The 17669-nt window shown below is 45.3% G+C and overlaps 1 protein-coding gene across 3 annotated transcripts in view; it reads right to left on the bottom strand.

The window, feature by feature from the left end:
- Positions 1-9081: 9081 nt before the first annotated feature.
- The window catches only part of MCM10 (minichromosome maintenance 10 replication initiation factor), a 32096-nt gene continuing 23508 nt past the window's right edge, over positions 9082-17669 (bottom strand). For all 3 annotated transcript variants that reach the window (XM_008172226.4, XM_042859446.2, XM_042859445.2), the window contains exons 17-20: positions 14393-14506; positions 13348-13493; positions 12840-12882; positions 9082-11031 (exon numbers count right to left, since the gene is read on the bottom strand). In XM_008172226.4, the coding sequence (XP_008170448.2) occupies positions 10948-11031; positions 12840-12882; positions 13348-13493; positions 14393-14506 (387 nt within the window). In that variant the 3' untranslated portion in view covers positions 9082-10947. The remainder of the gene's footprint in view (positions 11032-12839; positions 12883-13347; positions 13494-14392; positions 14507-17669) is intronic.

Here is a 17669-nt window from a genome sequence, read left to right as displayed (position 1 = left end):
GGAGGGGGACCCAGGCTGCACAGCAAATGCAGCCTGGGCCTCAATAATCTGTAAACTGGCTTCTAGCATCAGTCAGGGCGAGATATTGCTGATTCAAACCCTATCTAGTTTGTATACGTCTTAGTTTGCCATTTTGTTTTATTTCCTAGGTAACCTGCTTTGATCTGTTTGTTATAACTTATACTCACTTAAAATGCATCTTTCTGTAGTTAATAAACTTGTTTTATCGTAACCAGTGGGTTTTTGAGTGAAGTGTTTGGAAAAGATCAGCTCAGTTAACACAGGCTTGGTGCATATCTTCCACACATCCAGGGGTAAGCCGATTAATCAATGAGCTTGCACCGTATAGATCCCTGTGCAGTGCAAGATGGCATAATTCAGGGCTTATACTCCAGTAAAGGTGTAAGGTTGGGGAGCTGGGAAATTGGCTGAGGCCTCCATTGCCGGTCCATGAGTGGCTTAGGTAAAGCATGACGGTGACTCCATTGGGTGTGTGGCGCCATCTGCTGTCATGTTGGGTGATAAGAGGGCCTGGGAGGCTGGCTGTATCATCAGCAGAGCAGTGTGAGTGGCCAACCCAGCTGAATTGTTAGGGGGCACAGCTGTTCCAACGGCTCCCAGACTGCACCCGAGGGGTATAACCTGTCATAATGGGAATGTTATAAATCCCCCTACCCTAGTCAAGAAGGAAAGCGTGGGCAAAAGGGGGGGGGGGGTGGTTTGACATTCTACATTAAACAGATCATTACCTGTTTAAAAACTGATAACGCAGAGCCACAGGAATTCAAATGCATATGGATCAATGTGCTAACAAAGCCCTGGAGGGGATACTGTGGTGGGGGTCTGTTACAGACGACCGAATCAAACCAGAGAACAGGATGAGTTACTCTTTAAAGACCTTGCTGAACTCTGGAGATAAAACTGTTCTTATGCAGGACTTCATTTTGAGAGACAACTACTGGAGGTCTCATACAGCCAATAGTAAAACATCATTAGAGTTTCTAAAAATTATAGATTATTTTCTAACATAAAAGTTATCACATTTTGCACTTCATTATGATGGATAAATATCAGCAGCGGCTCCAGGCATCAGCGCTCCAAGCGCGTGCCTGGGGCGGCAAGCCGCGGGGGGTGCCCTGCCTGCCGTGCTTGGGGCGGCAAAAAGGCTAGAGCTGCCCCAGATAAAGATGAATTAATCACTGGACTGGAAGTTGGTGGCTGCCTAAGGACCAGTGATCATGATCTAATTACATTCAATCTGGGCAAACAGAGGTGTGATGGGATCCCCGGGGTGTAACCTGGACTGTGGGACCACTCTGCCCCTTTAACTCACTAATCTGGGTTGTCACTCATAATATCTTACTGGTGACAAGCAACAAACCCCTCCAGGTGCTGTTACCACTCATTACAACCATATGTGGAGCCCCACACCCAGCTAGATTGCATGAATGCTCCCACAGCCACTCACAAATCACACACAGAAAGACCCCAGCCAAATAGCCCCAGCTCCCAACCTCATACCACCAGAATATACCATCTTGCACTGCTCAGGACCCTTTCTTGAGCAATGCGCGTTTATTAATTGGTTCACCACTTCACCAATGGAAAGTGGACATGCCTTTGAAACCTGAGCAGATTGACCAAGCACTTCAGTCAAACTCACTGGTAAGAATAAACATGAGAATAAGTTTATTGATTACAAAAAGATAGATTTTAAGTGATTATAAGTGACATACAAAAATCAGAGTAGTTACCAAAAGAAAAGAAAAGATAAGCATGCAGGCTAAATTCTCACCCCTAGGCAATATCTAGACTAAGCAGTTTTACTCACCCCTCTGGATACTGCAAGTTGGTTTAGGGTGACCAGACAGCAAATGTGAAAAATCGGAACAGGGGTTCGGGGGTAATAGGAGTCTATATAAAAAAAAGACCCAAAAATCAGGACTGTCCCTATAAAATCGAGACATCTGGTCACCCTAAGTTGGTTATAGTCTTTCATACACAGGATCTCTCTGTTAGCCTGGGGACCAGTCTCCTCAGCTCCAGCGTTCTCGTTGCCTTCAGCATAGATGGGGGAAGAGACAAGAAACCTTGGGAAATTAGCCCTTTTTGGTGATGTACTCCGTGGCAAGGTGTTCTGGGGCCAAAATAGGGATATGCATGATGTCTGTTACTCCACCACAGTACGGGAACCCCATAGCTGCAAAGCCATCCATTAGATCCTACACATTGCCAAGAGTCACAGTCCTGCATAGCAGGAGACGATTAATGGCCCTGCACACTTGCATGACAACTGCCCCCACAGTGGAATTTCCCACTCCAAAATGACTTCCGGCATTGCATGTTTACACAGCGTGACTGCCACTTGCTGCTCCACTGTCAGTGCAGTGATTATATACCAATGCACAAGTATTACTGCATTTTCCAGGGCATTCCTCTACCACACCCACCTTTGTGTGGAAACTAGCACTTGCTTTTAAAATAAAGAAAATGACTCCAGTAGCATGATTCAGGAAAGTTTTGTGTGGGTACCAAGCTGTAAACAGGTTAAAAGAGCTGCCTTCCAGCCCTTGCATTGAAATGAATCACTAAAACAACCTCAGCCAAGCACTAAAATGAGATACTGCTCATTTGGCTAGAAAGCCTGTTATGGAAACATGCTGCAGGTTGAATGCTTCAGTGCCTGTAATGCCAGGTTGGCACTTTGATTACAAATCTGAGCTATAATTGCTGTAGTTTCATATAATCTTGAATTGAAAAACAAAGAAAAATGAAGGTGCTTTAGCTACTGTTTTCAAAATTGTATTAAATTGTCATTAAACTGTTTTTACTTAATAGTTAATGAGACTGAACTGATTGCAGCAGAAAGTTAAAATGTGAAAGGTTTCATTTTTTCCCACAGCATTTGTAAAGGGCCAGGTAAGAAGATTTGTTTCAGCAGCGCAGGTTTTTCTTTTCAACCAATGCTCCAAAGGGGAGATGAAGTTTGAAGGGAAGAAATGTTTAGCCCATCTATTAAAACAAGTTTGATTAGATATGAGGTATTATAAAAGGGCTTGAACCGCTCCCATCCCTTTTGATACGCATACTTGGCAGTTTGCATCTGGAAAAAAAGAAATAATCCCATGGCCGGGTAAACATTTCCTAGCTAGGAATTCCAGTACCAGGTGATCTATTAGCTGGCACTCCAAATCCAAATAATGCCCTCATCATAGAGTATGTTTTTCATATTCAGAATTGCAGTTTATTTAGTCCAATGATTTGACTGACCATGTGGCCAAAATTAATACATCAGAGTAGAAGCAAATAAGAACTGCCATACTGGGTCCATCTAGCCAGTTTCTAAGAGTGGCCAGTACCAGGGCTTTGGGGGGGGGGGGGGGGCGGGGGGACAGAATGGGGCAGTTGGAGTGAGCCATCCCTGTCTTCCCCACCCGTCTTCTGGCAGTCGGAGGCTGCTGCGAGGATGGTGGGGTTCAGTTTCCTTGACCACGGGATGCTGCTCAAGGAAGAAGGGCTGCTAAGCAGAGATGGGATCCACCTATCGAGGAAGGGGAAGAGCACATTTGGATACAGATTGGCTAACCTAGTGAGGAGAGCTTTAGACTAGGTTCAATGGGGGCAGGTGGCAAAAGCCCACAGGTAAGTCAAAAACATGAAGACCTGGGAGAAGGGTTGGAATCTAGCGGGAGCATTGGCCATTATAGCAGGGATAAGGGAGAGACAACAGGGAACGTAGGAGGGAAATCAAACCAGTATCTGATGTCTGTATATTAATGCGAGAAGTATGGGAAATAAGCAGAAAGAACTAGAAATGCTAGTTAATAAACAGAACTATTAAGACATAGTTGGCATCACAGAGACTTGGTGGGATAATACACATGACTGGAATATTGGTATAGAAGGGTACAGCTTGCTCAGGAAGGACAGGCAGGGAAAAAAGGGAGGAGGTGTTGCCTTATATATCAAAAATGTACACACTTGGACGGGGATTGAGATGGAAATAGGAGACAGACTTGTTGACAATCTCTGGGTAAGGTTAAAAGGGGTAAAAACAAGAGTGATGTCATGGTAGGGATCTACTACAGACCGCCTAACCAGGCAGAAGAAGCTGGATGAGACTTTTTTAAACAACTAACAAAATCATTCAAAGCACAGGACTTGGTGGTGATGGGGGACTTCAGCTACCCAGACATCTGTTGGGAAAATAACACAGCAGGGCACAGATTATCCAACAAGTTCTTGGAATGTATTGGAGACCGTTTTTTATTTCAGAAGATGGAGAAAGTCACTAGGAGAGAGGTTGTTCTAGATTTTATTTTGACAAATAGGGCAGAATTGGTTGAGAATTTGAAAGTGGAAGGCAGCTTGGGTGAAAGGGATCATGAAATCGGGGAAAGAGAAGTCAGAGAGGATATGATAACAGTTTTCAAGTATGTTACAAAGAGGAGGGGAGAAAAATTGTTCTTAACCTCTGAGGATAGGACAAGAAGCAATGGGCTTAAATTGCAGCAAGGGAGGTTTAGGTTGGGCATTAGGAAAAACTTCCTAACTGTCAGGGTGGTTAAGCAGTGGAATAGATTGCCTTGTGGAATCTCCATCGTTGGAGATTTTTAAGAGCAGGTTAGACAAACACCTGTCAGGGATGCTCTAGGTAATACGTAGTCCTGCCATGAGTGTAGGCGACTAGATTAGATGACCTCTCGAGTTCCCTTCCAGTCCTATGATTCTATGAAATGATAGAGTTCATGATTCTAAGGAATAGTAGGAGGGAAAACAGCTGTTGGTAGTCCATCACGGATGATGATGATGATATTGTCGCAATTCTCATCTCTGGCTATGCATATGATTCCAATGTTCGATCCCTGATGCAGAGTCAGCTGCACGGAGGGCATGGGAAGTCCAGGTCTATGATGTTTGATGATGCAGCTCTGTGGCACCTTTCACGTGCAGTCTGGAGATGATTTTGTCGATCACGCTCAAACCTGTTAGATGCTGATCTGGTCAGATACTGCCAGTGAGTCCTGTTCTGAGCCATTTGCTCGAGTTCTTTGAGATTGATGCCAGCCCACTGGAGACTGCTCTTCAGGTTATCTTTGAAGTGCTTATGCGGACGACCCTTCTTTCTTTGGCCCTGACTGAGCTCCCCATACCAGATCTGTTTTGGGAGACAGTGGTCTTCCATTCTGATGACATGTCCGGTTCAATCTAAGTTGTGCTCTCAATAACATTTCCTCAATGCTGGTTGTGTTTGCTCTCTCAAGGACCTTAATATTGGTCACTCTGGCCTGACAGCAAATGCCCATTATTGAACGGAGGGAGCACATGTGAAATTGCTCAAGCTGTTTAATGTGCCGACTATAAAGAGTTCACATCTCAGAACCATACAGGACAGATGTTAGAACCACTGCACTATAGATCTTCAATTTGGTGGAGAGATGAATGTTGTGTTGGTTAAGGACTTGTGTTTGGAGTTGGCCAAGGGCCTGGCTGTCTTTACTAATTCTGGAGGCGATTTCCTTATTAAGGGAACTGGCACTAGAGATGGTACTGTCCAAATACTTGAACTGATTCACATTTTTCAGCTGTGTGCCTTGGATGGAGATGGCTGGTGCTGGGGCATTGGAATGAGGTGCTGGTTGGAACAAGACCTCTGTCTTCCTGAAACTGATGGTGAGGCCAAAGAGCTGGGATGCTTCAGAAAACCTATCAACAAAGACCTGTCTATGGGCCATCAAGGCACAGTCATCTTCAAAAAGTGCCTTGATGAGAAGTCTTGGTCTTAGCATCTTGGTCTTTGCATTGAGTCTTTGAAGATCAGAGGGAGCCATCGAGTCAGTAGCGGATATGTATCCCCCATTCCAAGTCCCTTGTGGCATGACTGAGGATACAGGCAAAGAACAAGTTGAACAGCACTGGAGCAAGTACACAGCCTTGCTTCACTCCATTTGAGATTTCAAATATGTCAGAAGAGTCACCATTGGACAGTACTTGCACTGTCATGTGGTCATGGAAAAGACGGATGATTTGTATGAACCTTCTTGGGCAGCCCAGTTTATAGCCCATAGACCCTCTCTGTTGACCGTATCAAAAGCTTTGGTCAAGTCAATAAAAACTGCATACAGATCCATATTCTCCTCTAAACTTTTTTCCTGGACCTGCCTTATGACAAAGATCATGTCCATAGTACTATTAGGAGGGAAAACAGCAGAATGAAGATCATAGATTTCAAGAGGACAGACTTTAGCAAATTCAGGGAGTTGGTAGATAAGAGCCCATGGGAAGCAAGTCTAAACAGTTCAAGAGAGTTGGCAGTTTTTCAAAGAGACACTATTAAGGTCACAAGAGCAAACTATCCCACTGCATAAGAAAGATAGGAAGTATGGCAAGAGACCACCCTGGCTTAACCAGGAGATCTTCAACTATCTGAAACTCAAAAAGAGTCCCCAAAAAGTGGAAACCACGTCAAATTACAAAGGATGAATATAAACAAATAATGCAAGTATGTAGGAACAAAATAAGAAAGGCGAAGGCACACAAGGAGATCAAATTAGCTAGAGACATAAAGGGTAACAAGAAAATATTCTACAAATGCATTACAAGCAAGAGGAAGACCAAGGACAGGGTAGGCCACTTACTCAATGAGGTGGAAAAAAAACAACAAAAAATGTGGAAATGGCAGAAGTGCTACATGACTTTTGTGTTTCGGTTTTCACCATAAAAGTTAGTAGCGATTGGATGTCTAACATAGTGAATGCCAGTGAAAATGAGGTAAGATCAGAGGCTAAAATAGGGAAAGAAAAAGTTAAAAATTACCTAGACAAGTTAAATGTCTTCAAGTCACCAGGTCCTGATGAAATGCATCCTAGAATACTCAAGGAGTGACTGAGAAGATATCTGAGGCATTTAGCGATTATCTTCAAAACGTCATGGAAGACAGGAGAGATTCTAGAGGACTGGAAAAGGGCAAATATAGTGCCAATCAATAAAAAGGGGGAAAAGGATAACCCTTCAGTACCCAGAAAGATAATAGAGCAAATAATTAAGCAATCAATTTGCAGACACCTAGAAGAAAATAAGGTGATAAGTAACAGTCAGCATGGATTTGTGAAGAATCAATTATGACAAACCAACCTAATAGCTTTGACAGGGTAACAAGCCTTGTGGATAGGGGGAAGCGGTAGATGTGGCATATCTTGACTTTAGTAAGGCATTTGATACTGTCTTGCATGACCTGCTCATAAACAAACTAGGGAAATACAACCTAGATGAAGCTATTATAAGGTGGGTGCATAACTGGTTGGAAAACCATTCCCAGAGAGTAGTTATCAGTGGTTCACACTCAAGCTGGAAGGACATATCGAGTGGGGTCCCGCAGGGATCAGTTCTGGATCCAGTTCTCTTCAATATCATTATCGATGATTTAGATAATGGCATAGAGCAGGGGTCGACAACCTCTGGCACGCGGTTTGCCAGGGTAAGCACCCTGGCGGGCCGGGCCAGTTTGTTTACCTGCTGTGTCCGGAGGGTTCAGCCGATCGCGGCTCCCACTGGCCACAGTTCGCCGTCCCAGGCCAATGGGAGCGGCGGGAAGCCAGGGCCAGCACATTCCTCAGCCCACGCCGCTTCCCGCAGCCCCCATTGGCCTGGGACAGCGAACCACGGCCAGTTGGAGCCGCAATCGGCTGAACCTGCCAACATGGCAGGTAAACAAACTGGCCCGGCCCACCAGGGTGCCGACCCCTGGCATAGAGAGTACCCTTATAACATTTTGTGGATGATACCAAGCTGGGAAGGGTAGCAAACTGTAGAAATGGGTCTGAAGTAAATAGGATTAAATTCAATAAGGACAAATACAAAGTACTTCACTTAGGAAGGAACAATCAGTTGCACACATACAAAATGGGAAATGACTGCCTAGGAAGGAGTACTGCGGAAAGGGATCTGGGGGTCATAATGGATCGCAAGTTAATATGAGTCAACAGTGTAACACTGTTGCAAAAAAAAGGCAAACGTTTCTTACCCCTTTTGGTGCAGATCATTTATCCAAAGGCCATTGAAGTCAATGGGAGTCTTAGTACTTTTACCCTGAAGGATACCACTAGATGAATGTTTATAATGATTACCGAGCTGATTTAACAGGACTTATCAGTTGAATACCTGATAACATTGTCCAAACAAAGAAATCTCTGTGCTTGCAGATATTAATTAATCCCTACCACACCTCTATGATTGAGGTATGTTATCCTCCATAGAGAGGGGAAGACAGAGGTTAAGTGACTTGGACTTGGCCACATAGCAAGGTGAATTAGAACCAAGGAGTTCATGCCTGCCAGGCCCCACTCACTGCACTAGAACAAGGTTTTCTAACCCCTATCTCACCCAGACCAAATTGACAGTCATCATTTCTTGCTGTGACCCACAATCCTTTGCAGCCACAAAGGATTGCAGGATTGGGGTTGTTACAAACCGATCCACTAACCCAGTGGCCTGTTGTGAGTGGACCCAGTTGCTGGGTCCCACATGCTTCCAAGCCAACTGGATCTAGGCAGAGTCTAGTCACTGGTTCTAGTCCTGGGACTCTGGGGCAACTCTTGTCTGATGCCCTTCCTTGAGACATGGGATGTTATCACTCAAACCCTGAAACCAGTGCCTAAGACCTCCTGATCCTTCCCTCCCCCGGCCTCGTCCAATGCTTCTGCAGGTTAAGCATGGTGCTGTGCCGCATACCTATCACATTTGTACACAGGGAATTAATATTAGTGCTCTGAGCACCACTGCGGAAATTAAATGCTCCTGTCGGAGATATTTCATTTCTTGGCTCTCTTAAAACATTCCTACCTAGGTATGTGCCTACCATGGTGATAGCAACACTAGAAGTTTGGAGAAGGAATTCTGTTTCCCCAAGAGTATAAAAGTACAGCCACCTTTGTGACGGGCTGGACCCCCTGGGATGACACCTGGTGTGCTGGGACACCACTGAGGCAGACTTCTGCTAGCTGGTCTTGCTGGGCTAGGCTCCCCAGCCTAGCTCCTTGCGTCTGTCAACCTGCCTAAAAGAATTGATCAAAAAACAAAAGCTCTTCAGGAGTTATCATTTATTGTAATACAAACAGTAACATTTAAACCCCTGGAGCTCTTTATTGTGCAATATATTTACAAAGATTCCGAGAGACGCCGAAGTGTCACAATTAAATATTTACAATCGTCAATAAATGGCAGTACCCACTTGTCAGCTGTTCCACACAGTGGATTAAAAGCAATGATTCTGAACCTCATAGGATGGGCAAGACTGAAGGCAACAGCACCAACTGGGGACACTAATGGTTGCAGAGTGTACAGATAAGTCTTTACAATTCAAATTACTTACTCCTCATCTGCGTATCTTGTGCAAAAAAAGGGTAATATAAGCGCTTTCAACCTAGAAGTCCACTGGACACATTAGGGTTTGTCTACATGACGGAGCCTATGTTGGCATAGAGATGTCACTATAGCTCCCTAGCGTAGATGCAGCTTTCACATCAACAGATTTTCTGTTGGTGAAGGAACACCACCTCCCCGAACAACAACAGCTACACAGACAGAAGCACTCTTCCTTTAACATAGCTGCATCAGCACTAGGGGGTTTATCGACACAGCTGTTGGTCTGGGAATGGTTTTTTCGGACCCCTGACCAACGTAGTTACGCTGACATAACTTTTAAGTGTAAACCAAACCTTACGTTGTCTCTGGGAGTTTGTCTGAACGCCTACAAATATATTCATGGTTTTAGGAATCTGACGGACCCTGATGCCACAAACCAGGGCTGCTTCCAAGGAGATTGTCAAACAGGGTAACGTTTGCCAAACACAGCCAGTACTTCTAGGGAAACTCCGCAGGAGACCTGGCATTCGGGAGCTCACGCGGCTCAGTGTGAAGCAGATAATATCCCACAAAGGATTCACACAGTCAGGCCCTAGGGGGTCCTAAAGACTATGCTATTTGTATCCATTAAAAAAAATATTAAAAAACGCTAGAAAAAGGGTTAAAAGCTATCTAAAATAATCTGTTCTTTGTCTGCTCATTAAAGCCACTGACAAAATATTGGCTGATTCATTAAAAGAATTTAAATTTTACCATTTTATAATTGGCACGTTCTGGGTCTGCAGTTGTAAAGATGACAGGTCATCAGTCGACACCGGGCAGCCTACATGCATGTGGGGCAATCAGCTGGAAGGCGGGGGTGCCACTTTCAAAAGCACCTGAATGGCTTAGATGAAAGTCAAGTGCCGGTGCCACTCAGGCCCTTTTGAAAACTTTACATAGTAAGAACTCACACAAACAGCTTGAAATTTGCCCTGTGGATTTCTGGAAACAATGGAAAGTGTCATGCCACATCATGTACCTCTATAAGTTCAACCTGCTATATGCTGCTGCTTATGCACCCTGTAACAATGGGAGGTAGTACATCCTAGGACTGGAATAGCTGAATTAAGACACCATGATGGACGTGTTCCCCATGATGGACCACTATATGAACCACAGACATGCTACAAGTACTTGCAGACTGTTTCAAAGGTCCCTCCAAGATCATAATTGTTTACATCTTACGAGTCCGGTGGGGTGGTTCTAATGAAATGTTCTACACACACTTCAGGATCCAGAGGAAACCACTTCGTGGTTCAGATTCCATGATACTAGATGTCTCTTCCCTAAATTAAATACTGTGAACAGCACGTTCCTAAGAATGAAGGGCATGAACAAGAAATTCACATGAGGTTTCTTCAATCAGTTTAAAAAGTTCAAAGCTGGACATTCCAATCCGGATACTGGAGGAAAGACCTTGTCCCAAGAAATCGATTGCCCTGCTTGTTTGTTGCAAAACCCAGCACTCAGTTGCTTTATGATAAAAAAGTGATTAATTCAGAGACAAAAAATGAGGGGTATGTTGTGACAATCACTGGTGGATTACTTAAGGTTATTAAGAAATTTGGGTTGCTCTTCCCCTCTTGGTAAAAGCGTTTCTCCACCAATCTTCGGACCTTTCTTCTCCTAGAAATATTAACATACAAAGGAAGATTTAAATCCAAGCTAAGCCAGCTGCAGTGTATCATCATCAAAAGAGTCATGGGAGGGCTAAATTATCTGAATAAGTAGCTACATAAATCATAATGTTTCAAGAGTTCCTACAGACAATCCTGCAAATGCAACCTCCGACCATGCCAGTTAAAATAAGGAGCCAACACAACAAAAAGCAAAGAATAAACTAAGGATGCCAAAAAATACAGAAACGTACAATACTGAGGCATAAAAGTGGAGGTTTGGTAGTCCCATACCACGATTTTACACAAGCACACTACAAAGCCTAGTGAAAACTGTGTGAGTTAAAGGGAAACCATCTAGTTAACATTCTCCCTGCTTTTTCAATCCAAACAACATCACCATGTTAATTCATGAAAAAATGAATTTGGAAAATGAAATGGACTAGAAACTGGCTGTGAAACACAAAAGTGAAACTGACCAGTCTGTTTTCACTATCAGAACTGTTCCCTTCTTACATTTCTCCAAAACAGCATGCATAGTGAAATGTTAAAACAGAAAAAACTTAAGTACCTAAAAATCTAAAGTGTTATTTGTAAGCAAGGCAGCAATATATTTTATGTTTACAACAGTATCATTTTTAAACTGTCAGTGACCAGAACAGGACAGCCATCTGAGCCTGGAATTCCCTGGCTTTTGTTGGTCTAAGTCAGTGGTTTTCAAACTATGGTCCATGGATCCCTGGGGGTCCGCAGACTATGTCTAAGGGATCCATGAAAGGTGACTACGAAAATAAAGTTTCAGATCCCAGAAAAGGCATTCCATTTTTCGGATCAATCAGAAGGACTGTACGTGAATACCCCATCTACAGGTCAAAACCGGAAAGTGTTGTTGTTACCATAGAAGCCCACAGTTTAGTGCCCTTTCTGACACGTCAAATGCCGTGCTGAGCACCATGCAACAGTTGTAACTGAACTCTGTTCAGTCGGTTTTCAGTCTAAGACTTCTATGGTAGGAGTCTGTGGACCACAGGTTGAATTTCCAAAGGGACCTGTACCTCCGTTCAAAATGTTTTAGGGGTCCGCAAATAACTAAAGGTTGAAAACCACTGGGGTAAGGTACATCTTGGAAAAACAAAGTCGTCGTAAATTTGCATTAATGTCTACGCGGAATGTACTACCGCTCCAGGCAGGAGCTCACAACCAAAGCAGCCTGGCTGTAATCAGGGGAGCTTTCCCTAGGGCTGGCCTCTTTAAACAGGATAAGGAAGCTGAACTGGGGCGAGAGGACTAGAAGCATTGTAGGCTGCAATGGGTGGTCATGCTCTCTCTCAGGGTCCCGGAGACCAGCCTGACCAAGCTCAGAGACTGCTTTGTGGACTTGCAGTTTGGGAGCTCTGAGCCAGCATCCTGAGGTAGGCCGTATGATCTGCTGTTACAAATGCTCCTTCCATTTTGTTAGCGTTTGGCTTCCCCTCGCCGGTGAATTTACTGACACCAATCGGAGAAAGTAATGCTGGGCACATCTGCAGCACCATCCCCGGCCATAAGGGGGCGTACAGTGATGGCACGGGCCTTTTACCATTCAACATATGGACAAGTCAGTCTCCACATCATTCCACTACAGATACTTCAGGAGGAGTGGAAGACTTTACATCTTACCATAGCGTGTGGTGGTTTGGGCCCTGGCTATTTTTTAAATAGAGAAGCTGTCCCCTTCTCAGACAGCTCAGATTAGTGCCAAAGCAAAGCTTGGGAAAACCCACTAACAAAAGCAGCCCAGTTCCCACAGTGCAACAGGGAGCTTTGGCCCAGGCTTACCTTGAGCATTCCATCGCGTTCCCATTTGAAGAGGCCACAGGCGCTGAAAGAGGAAGATGGAGTGTTAGGGCTTGTCTTCATGTACAGCGGTGCAGCTGTCGCCGTTTAATGAAAACACTACTACACCGACAGGAGAGTCTCCCGTCAGCATAGTTAATCCACCTCCACGAGAGGCGGTAGCTGTGTCGGTGAGAGAAGCTGTCCCGCCCACATAGTGCTGTCTACACCGGGAGGTTGGGTGGGGATAACTGCATTGCTCAGAGCTGTAGACTTTTCACATCCCTGAGCGATGTAGTTATACTGATATAAGTTTGTAGTGTAGATTTGGGGTTAGTTTGGTGCCCTGTACAGAGGATCTCTAGCTAACCCAAATCCCTCCCATAATGCTTATCAGCAGGCGGTGACAGTTCTGGGCATTAGCACATGCTAATGTTACTGGATAAAGTGTCCTCAGATTATTGGTTGGTGCAATTGAACCTGCTAACGTATTGCAGGGAGCCCCTCCTACCTGCAGGGCTTTTTCGGTAGCCTGTCAAGAGATAAGGCTCTGTTTCCACAAGGACACTTGAAGAATCGCTTGACACCATCATGCCAGTGGTATTCATGATTCTCCTTCACACACGTCTCTAGGAGCTTGAAATAGGTGTATTTACACTGCAAGGAGAGAGAGAGAGAGAGAGAGAGAACACTATGAGAGAAGCAGAGACACTAAGTGAAAGAAGTGTTATTCTGCTGTCCAAGGAGAACAGTGTTCATTCAGGATCAGCAGGATGCCCCCCCAACTCCCGTTCTGGCATGCCCAGAGAGAATGGCCTACTTAATAAGATCACTACCTCCAAACCCTTCCCATTCTGCCCCTTTCTCTTCTTCACTACCACCTTTTGTCATGTTTGGCCCAATTCCCTGCAAAGTGCAGAGTACAGATAGCCTTCTGTGTAGCTATAGACAGATAGGAGAGAAAGTATGTCAGCGGTTCAAACTATTCAGGCAAGAAGAAACTTCCCCCAGCCCCATGGCATTTTAAATTATGGTAAAACATCACCTCTGCCTTCCAAATGGAGCCACTGAAATGCAGATTAAAGAATCTAGTCGTTAGGATGCCTTTTGCTATGTTCCAAGGCACCTGAGCTCATTCTTCCCCCAGTCCTAGAATACTCCAGAGTCCAGTACAAAGTTTCAGACTGGCAAGAATTATGGGAGACTATCAACTCTGATCTAAGTGAAACAACCTGGTAATCAGTTGCTGGGAAGCAGATCTTCGCCAGAGTGACTTATGTGCTGGGAACCCATTGGCACACAAAGGGGCACTTCACTTTGCTTCTGGAAAGCTCAAATGCAATACCAAAGTCTGTGCTATTTCACCAAAGCTCTAACTCCCGCAGTATCACTCACCGCTCCAGCTGGTCTAATCAAGAACGTTCATAAGGATCAAGTAGTTTTCTTGCTAATCACCAATCCAGGCTTCAGCAGAGATAGCAGCTAAACTCCTCACTCAAATCCAGTTCAAACCAGTCTGCATGCTCCACGCCCCTTCATGCTCCAGGGTCACTCACCGTTTTGCACGTCACAACCCGACACTTCACTTCTTTAATGTTCTTCATCTTCTCTTCCAGTTGTTCCTTTTTCACCAGAGGTTCAAAGTAGCGTTCCTGCAGCTCAGCCTCAGCCTGCCAGAGCACAAGAGAGGCGCTGTTGTCTGATATGCAAACAGCACACCTAGAAACAGTGCAAGCAGTTCCACATCTAGTGGGTTGGCCAGGATGACCACATACTGCCCCGGAGAGACTGAAATCTCTGAAAGACAGATGAATGTTCAGAAGCTCCGAATAATCCATTTCGTGTGCACTCCTTGTTTGAAAAAGTACAGTATATAATGCACACGCTGCTGAAATGCAGCCATCTCCCAGGTAGAGCTCTTAAACAGCATCTGAGATAACACACAACTTGGGTACAGTACTCACTTCTGTACTGAAGTGTAAAGTGCAGGGAGGCATGCAGGATGACCTGAACTGGGATTTGCCCAGGCCGCCATAGTCAGCATTCAGACTCTTACGAAGAGCGCCGTGAGATCTTTACTGATTAGCATCTTCGGTTTACACATCTCATCTCAAGCCACACTGTGCCCCTCACACCATCCTGGGGAGTTGTTACAGTACTGTTACCTAGGGAGGTGGTGGAATCTCCATTCTTAGAGGTTTTTAAGGCCCGGCTTGATTTAGTTGGGGCTGGTCCTGTTTTGAACAGGGGGTTGGACTAGATGACCTCCTGAGGTCTCTTCCAACCCTAATCTTCTATGATTCTATGATACTGTCTCAGAGGAAAGAGCGCCATCTACTGGATCGCCTGTACCACTGCCCACAAAGGCTTGGGCTCTGCAACCCCTCTGCCCGCAGCCATGGTTACAACACAGAAGTGGAATGAAATAAGCATGTGTCCATTTTCTGGAGAGCAAAGTGACTCCATAGATATGAATATCTGCAATAGCTGACCTGCTATAAAACAACTGCTTAGATTATAAACTCTTTGGGACAGGGCTGTCATGTTGTTCTGTTTGTCCAGCATCTAGCACAATGGGGTCCTATCCCATGACTGGGGCTCCTGGTGCTGACAACTGGCACGCTCAGTTGTGCACAGGGGAGAACTAGATTCCAGAGAAACCTCAATTCCCTTATGGTTTACAGAAAGGGAGAGATGGAGGCCACATGGATGGAGCGTGGGTGGGGAGCGAGCCAGACTGGAGGAAGAGGAGGAGGGCCACAAGCTGATGTTCTGTTAGTACAGAGTGCATGTCAGGCAGGTGGGGACAGACAGGGTGCTAGATGGCAGCTAACTGCAGAAGAGTGAGTAAAGGAAAACAGGGACCGAGGCTGACAAGGTGTCAATGCCCTCGTACCAGGAACTAGTCCGGCTTTGGTGTTTCAAGTCTCTGGCTCGGACTTCAGATCAAATTTGATCAGTTTAGCAGTAAAATGACAGGGAGTGGGTCAAATCCTCCTCTCCGGGTAAATCTACACTGCTGCTAGAGGTGTAATTTCCAGCGTAGGCAGACACTCCTGCACTAGCTTTGATCAAGTCAGCACTATAAACATAGCAGTGCAGCCACCATGGCATGGGCCAGCTGCTCGTGTACACACCTAGGGTCTCAGACAGGACTGTATGCGGGGTGGCAAGCCCATCCCGCCACAGCTACCCTGCTATTTTTAGCATGCTAACTCGATCAAAGCTTGCGGGGGAATGTCTACCTGAGCTGGAAGTTACAGCTCCAGCCTCAGTGGAGCTATGCGAAGTCACCTGGGCTCTCAAAAGCCTTCTCTGCCACACCAGAGACTCACATAACTGCAACCAGCACTGCTGGGATTGAGCCAGTGCAAACTGCAATACTGCACGGTGGTCACACTAGCCATTCTGCTTCACGCACACTGCCACTTACAGGGCCGGCTCCAGGCACCAGTGCAGCAAGCAGGTGCTTGGGGCGGCCAAGGGGAAGGGGCGGCACGTCCGGCTCTTCGGAGGCGGGTTCCTCGGTCCTTCTCGGAAGGAAGGACCTGCTGCCGAAGTGCCACCGAAGAAGAAAAGTGGCATGGTGGAGCTGCTGCTGAAGTGCCGCCGATCGCGGCTTTCCCCCCCGCCGCTTGGAGCAGCAAAAACCCCGGAGCCGGCCCTGGCCACTTACAACGCTCCCTGCCGGCGCTGCGGGGCACAGGGGCATTGCACCTGTCCCACAACGCGTAGGCCAGCACCCTGGAGCAGATTCACGATGGTTTGCTCCAGGGGGTGCCTCAACTGCTCTGTCTTGCATACTAGTGTGCTGGTTTTAGTCACTCCTCAAAGCAAAGCTGCATTTCAGGGTGTTTCTAAGTGTATATGCTACATGGGGGCACTGAACATTCAGCATCTCAGGAACACTTGCAGGATTGTGCTAAGGACAATAAAGGAAAATGAGAATTCTTATTCAAAAAGCTTTTATTAGGTGCCAGAGCAGTTACTAGCCTTTAACAATAAATTTAAAAAATCAGGACTTGTAGGTTCACACTGACACTAAACTGGTCTTTAGAACAGAAGATGTCAATTTTACAAAATAAATATAAAGATTAAAAATATTCTATTGTGCAAATACACTGATTTTAAATCAGAATAGGGCCATGTAAAGCATTCTGAGCTCCTCCCATGAAAAGTGCTAGAACTACACTAAGAATTATAACCAATGTGAGCATCTCACTTATTACACACACCTTTGCAACTGTGTCTTAAAGGGACACTGTCAAGTTAAAAATCTAAAGTCTTGGTGTTATCACCCCATCTAATATTAAACCTGACAGTATAATTTAGATATTTAATAGCTGTGTTTTCATTGGCTTTTTGCACCTCATGCAGCTTGAACAATGATGCTAGACTAGTCCGTTTCACCTCCTAGCTTTCATATATTATACTCCTGGGGGAATTCTGCAGCAAAATATTAAAATTCTGCACACAATATTTTAAAATTCTGCAAAATTCTGCATATTTTATTTGTCAAAATAACACAATATAATCACACCAGTTTCAATTATTTTGGTAATTTATTTCAAAATACCTGTCAGCAACTATGTCAGACACAAAACATCATCCCCCTAGGAGTAGAGAGTTAAAGAAACTCCTATGACAACCTAGTTCCGGTTTCTCTGCCCCCTCCCCTCCAGAGCCCAGCCGAGGGACCAGACACCCACACAGCCTCCACCAGAGCCCAGCTGCGGGGTACCCCCCCAGCTCAGACACCTGCATCCCCTACCCCCCAGAGCCCAGCCACAGGGCAGTCCCCAAAGCCCAGACACCTGTACCCCCTCCCTCCTC

Source organism: Chrysemys picta, chromosome 1 (assembly GCF_011386835.1).
Source record: "Chrysemys picta bellii isolate R12L10 chromosome 1, ASM1138683v2, whole genome shotgun sequence".
NCBI classification, from domain to species: Eukaryota; Metazoa; Chordata; order Testudines; family Emydidae; genus Chrysemys; species Chrysemys picta.
Note: the sequence above shows the minus strand (reverse complement) of the source record. Positions and strands in the feature narration are given on the sequence as shown.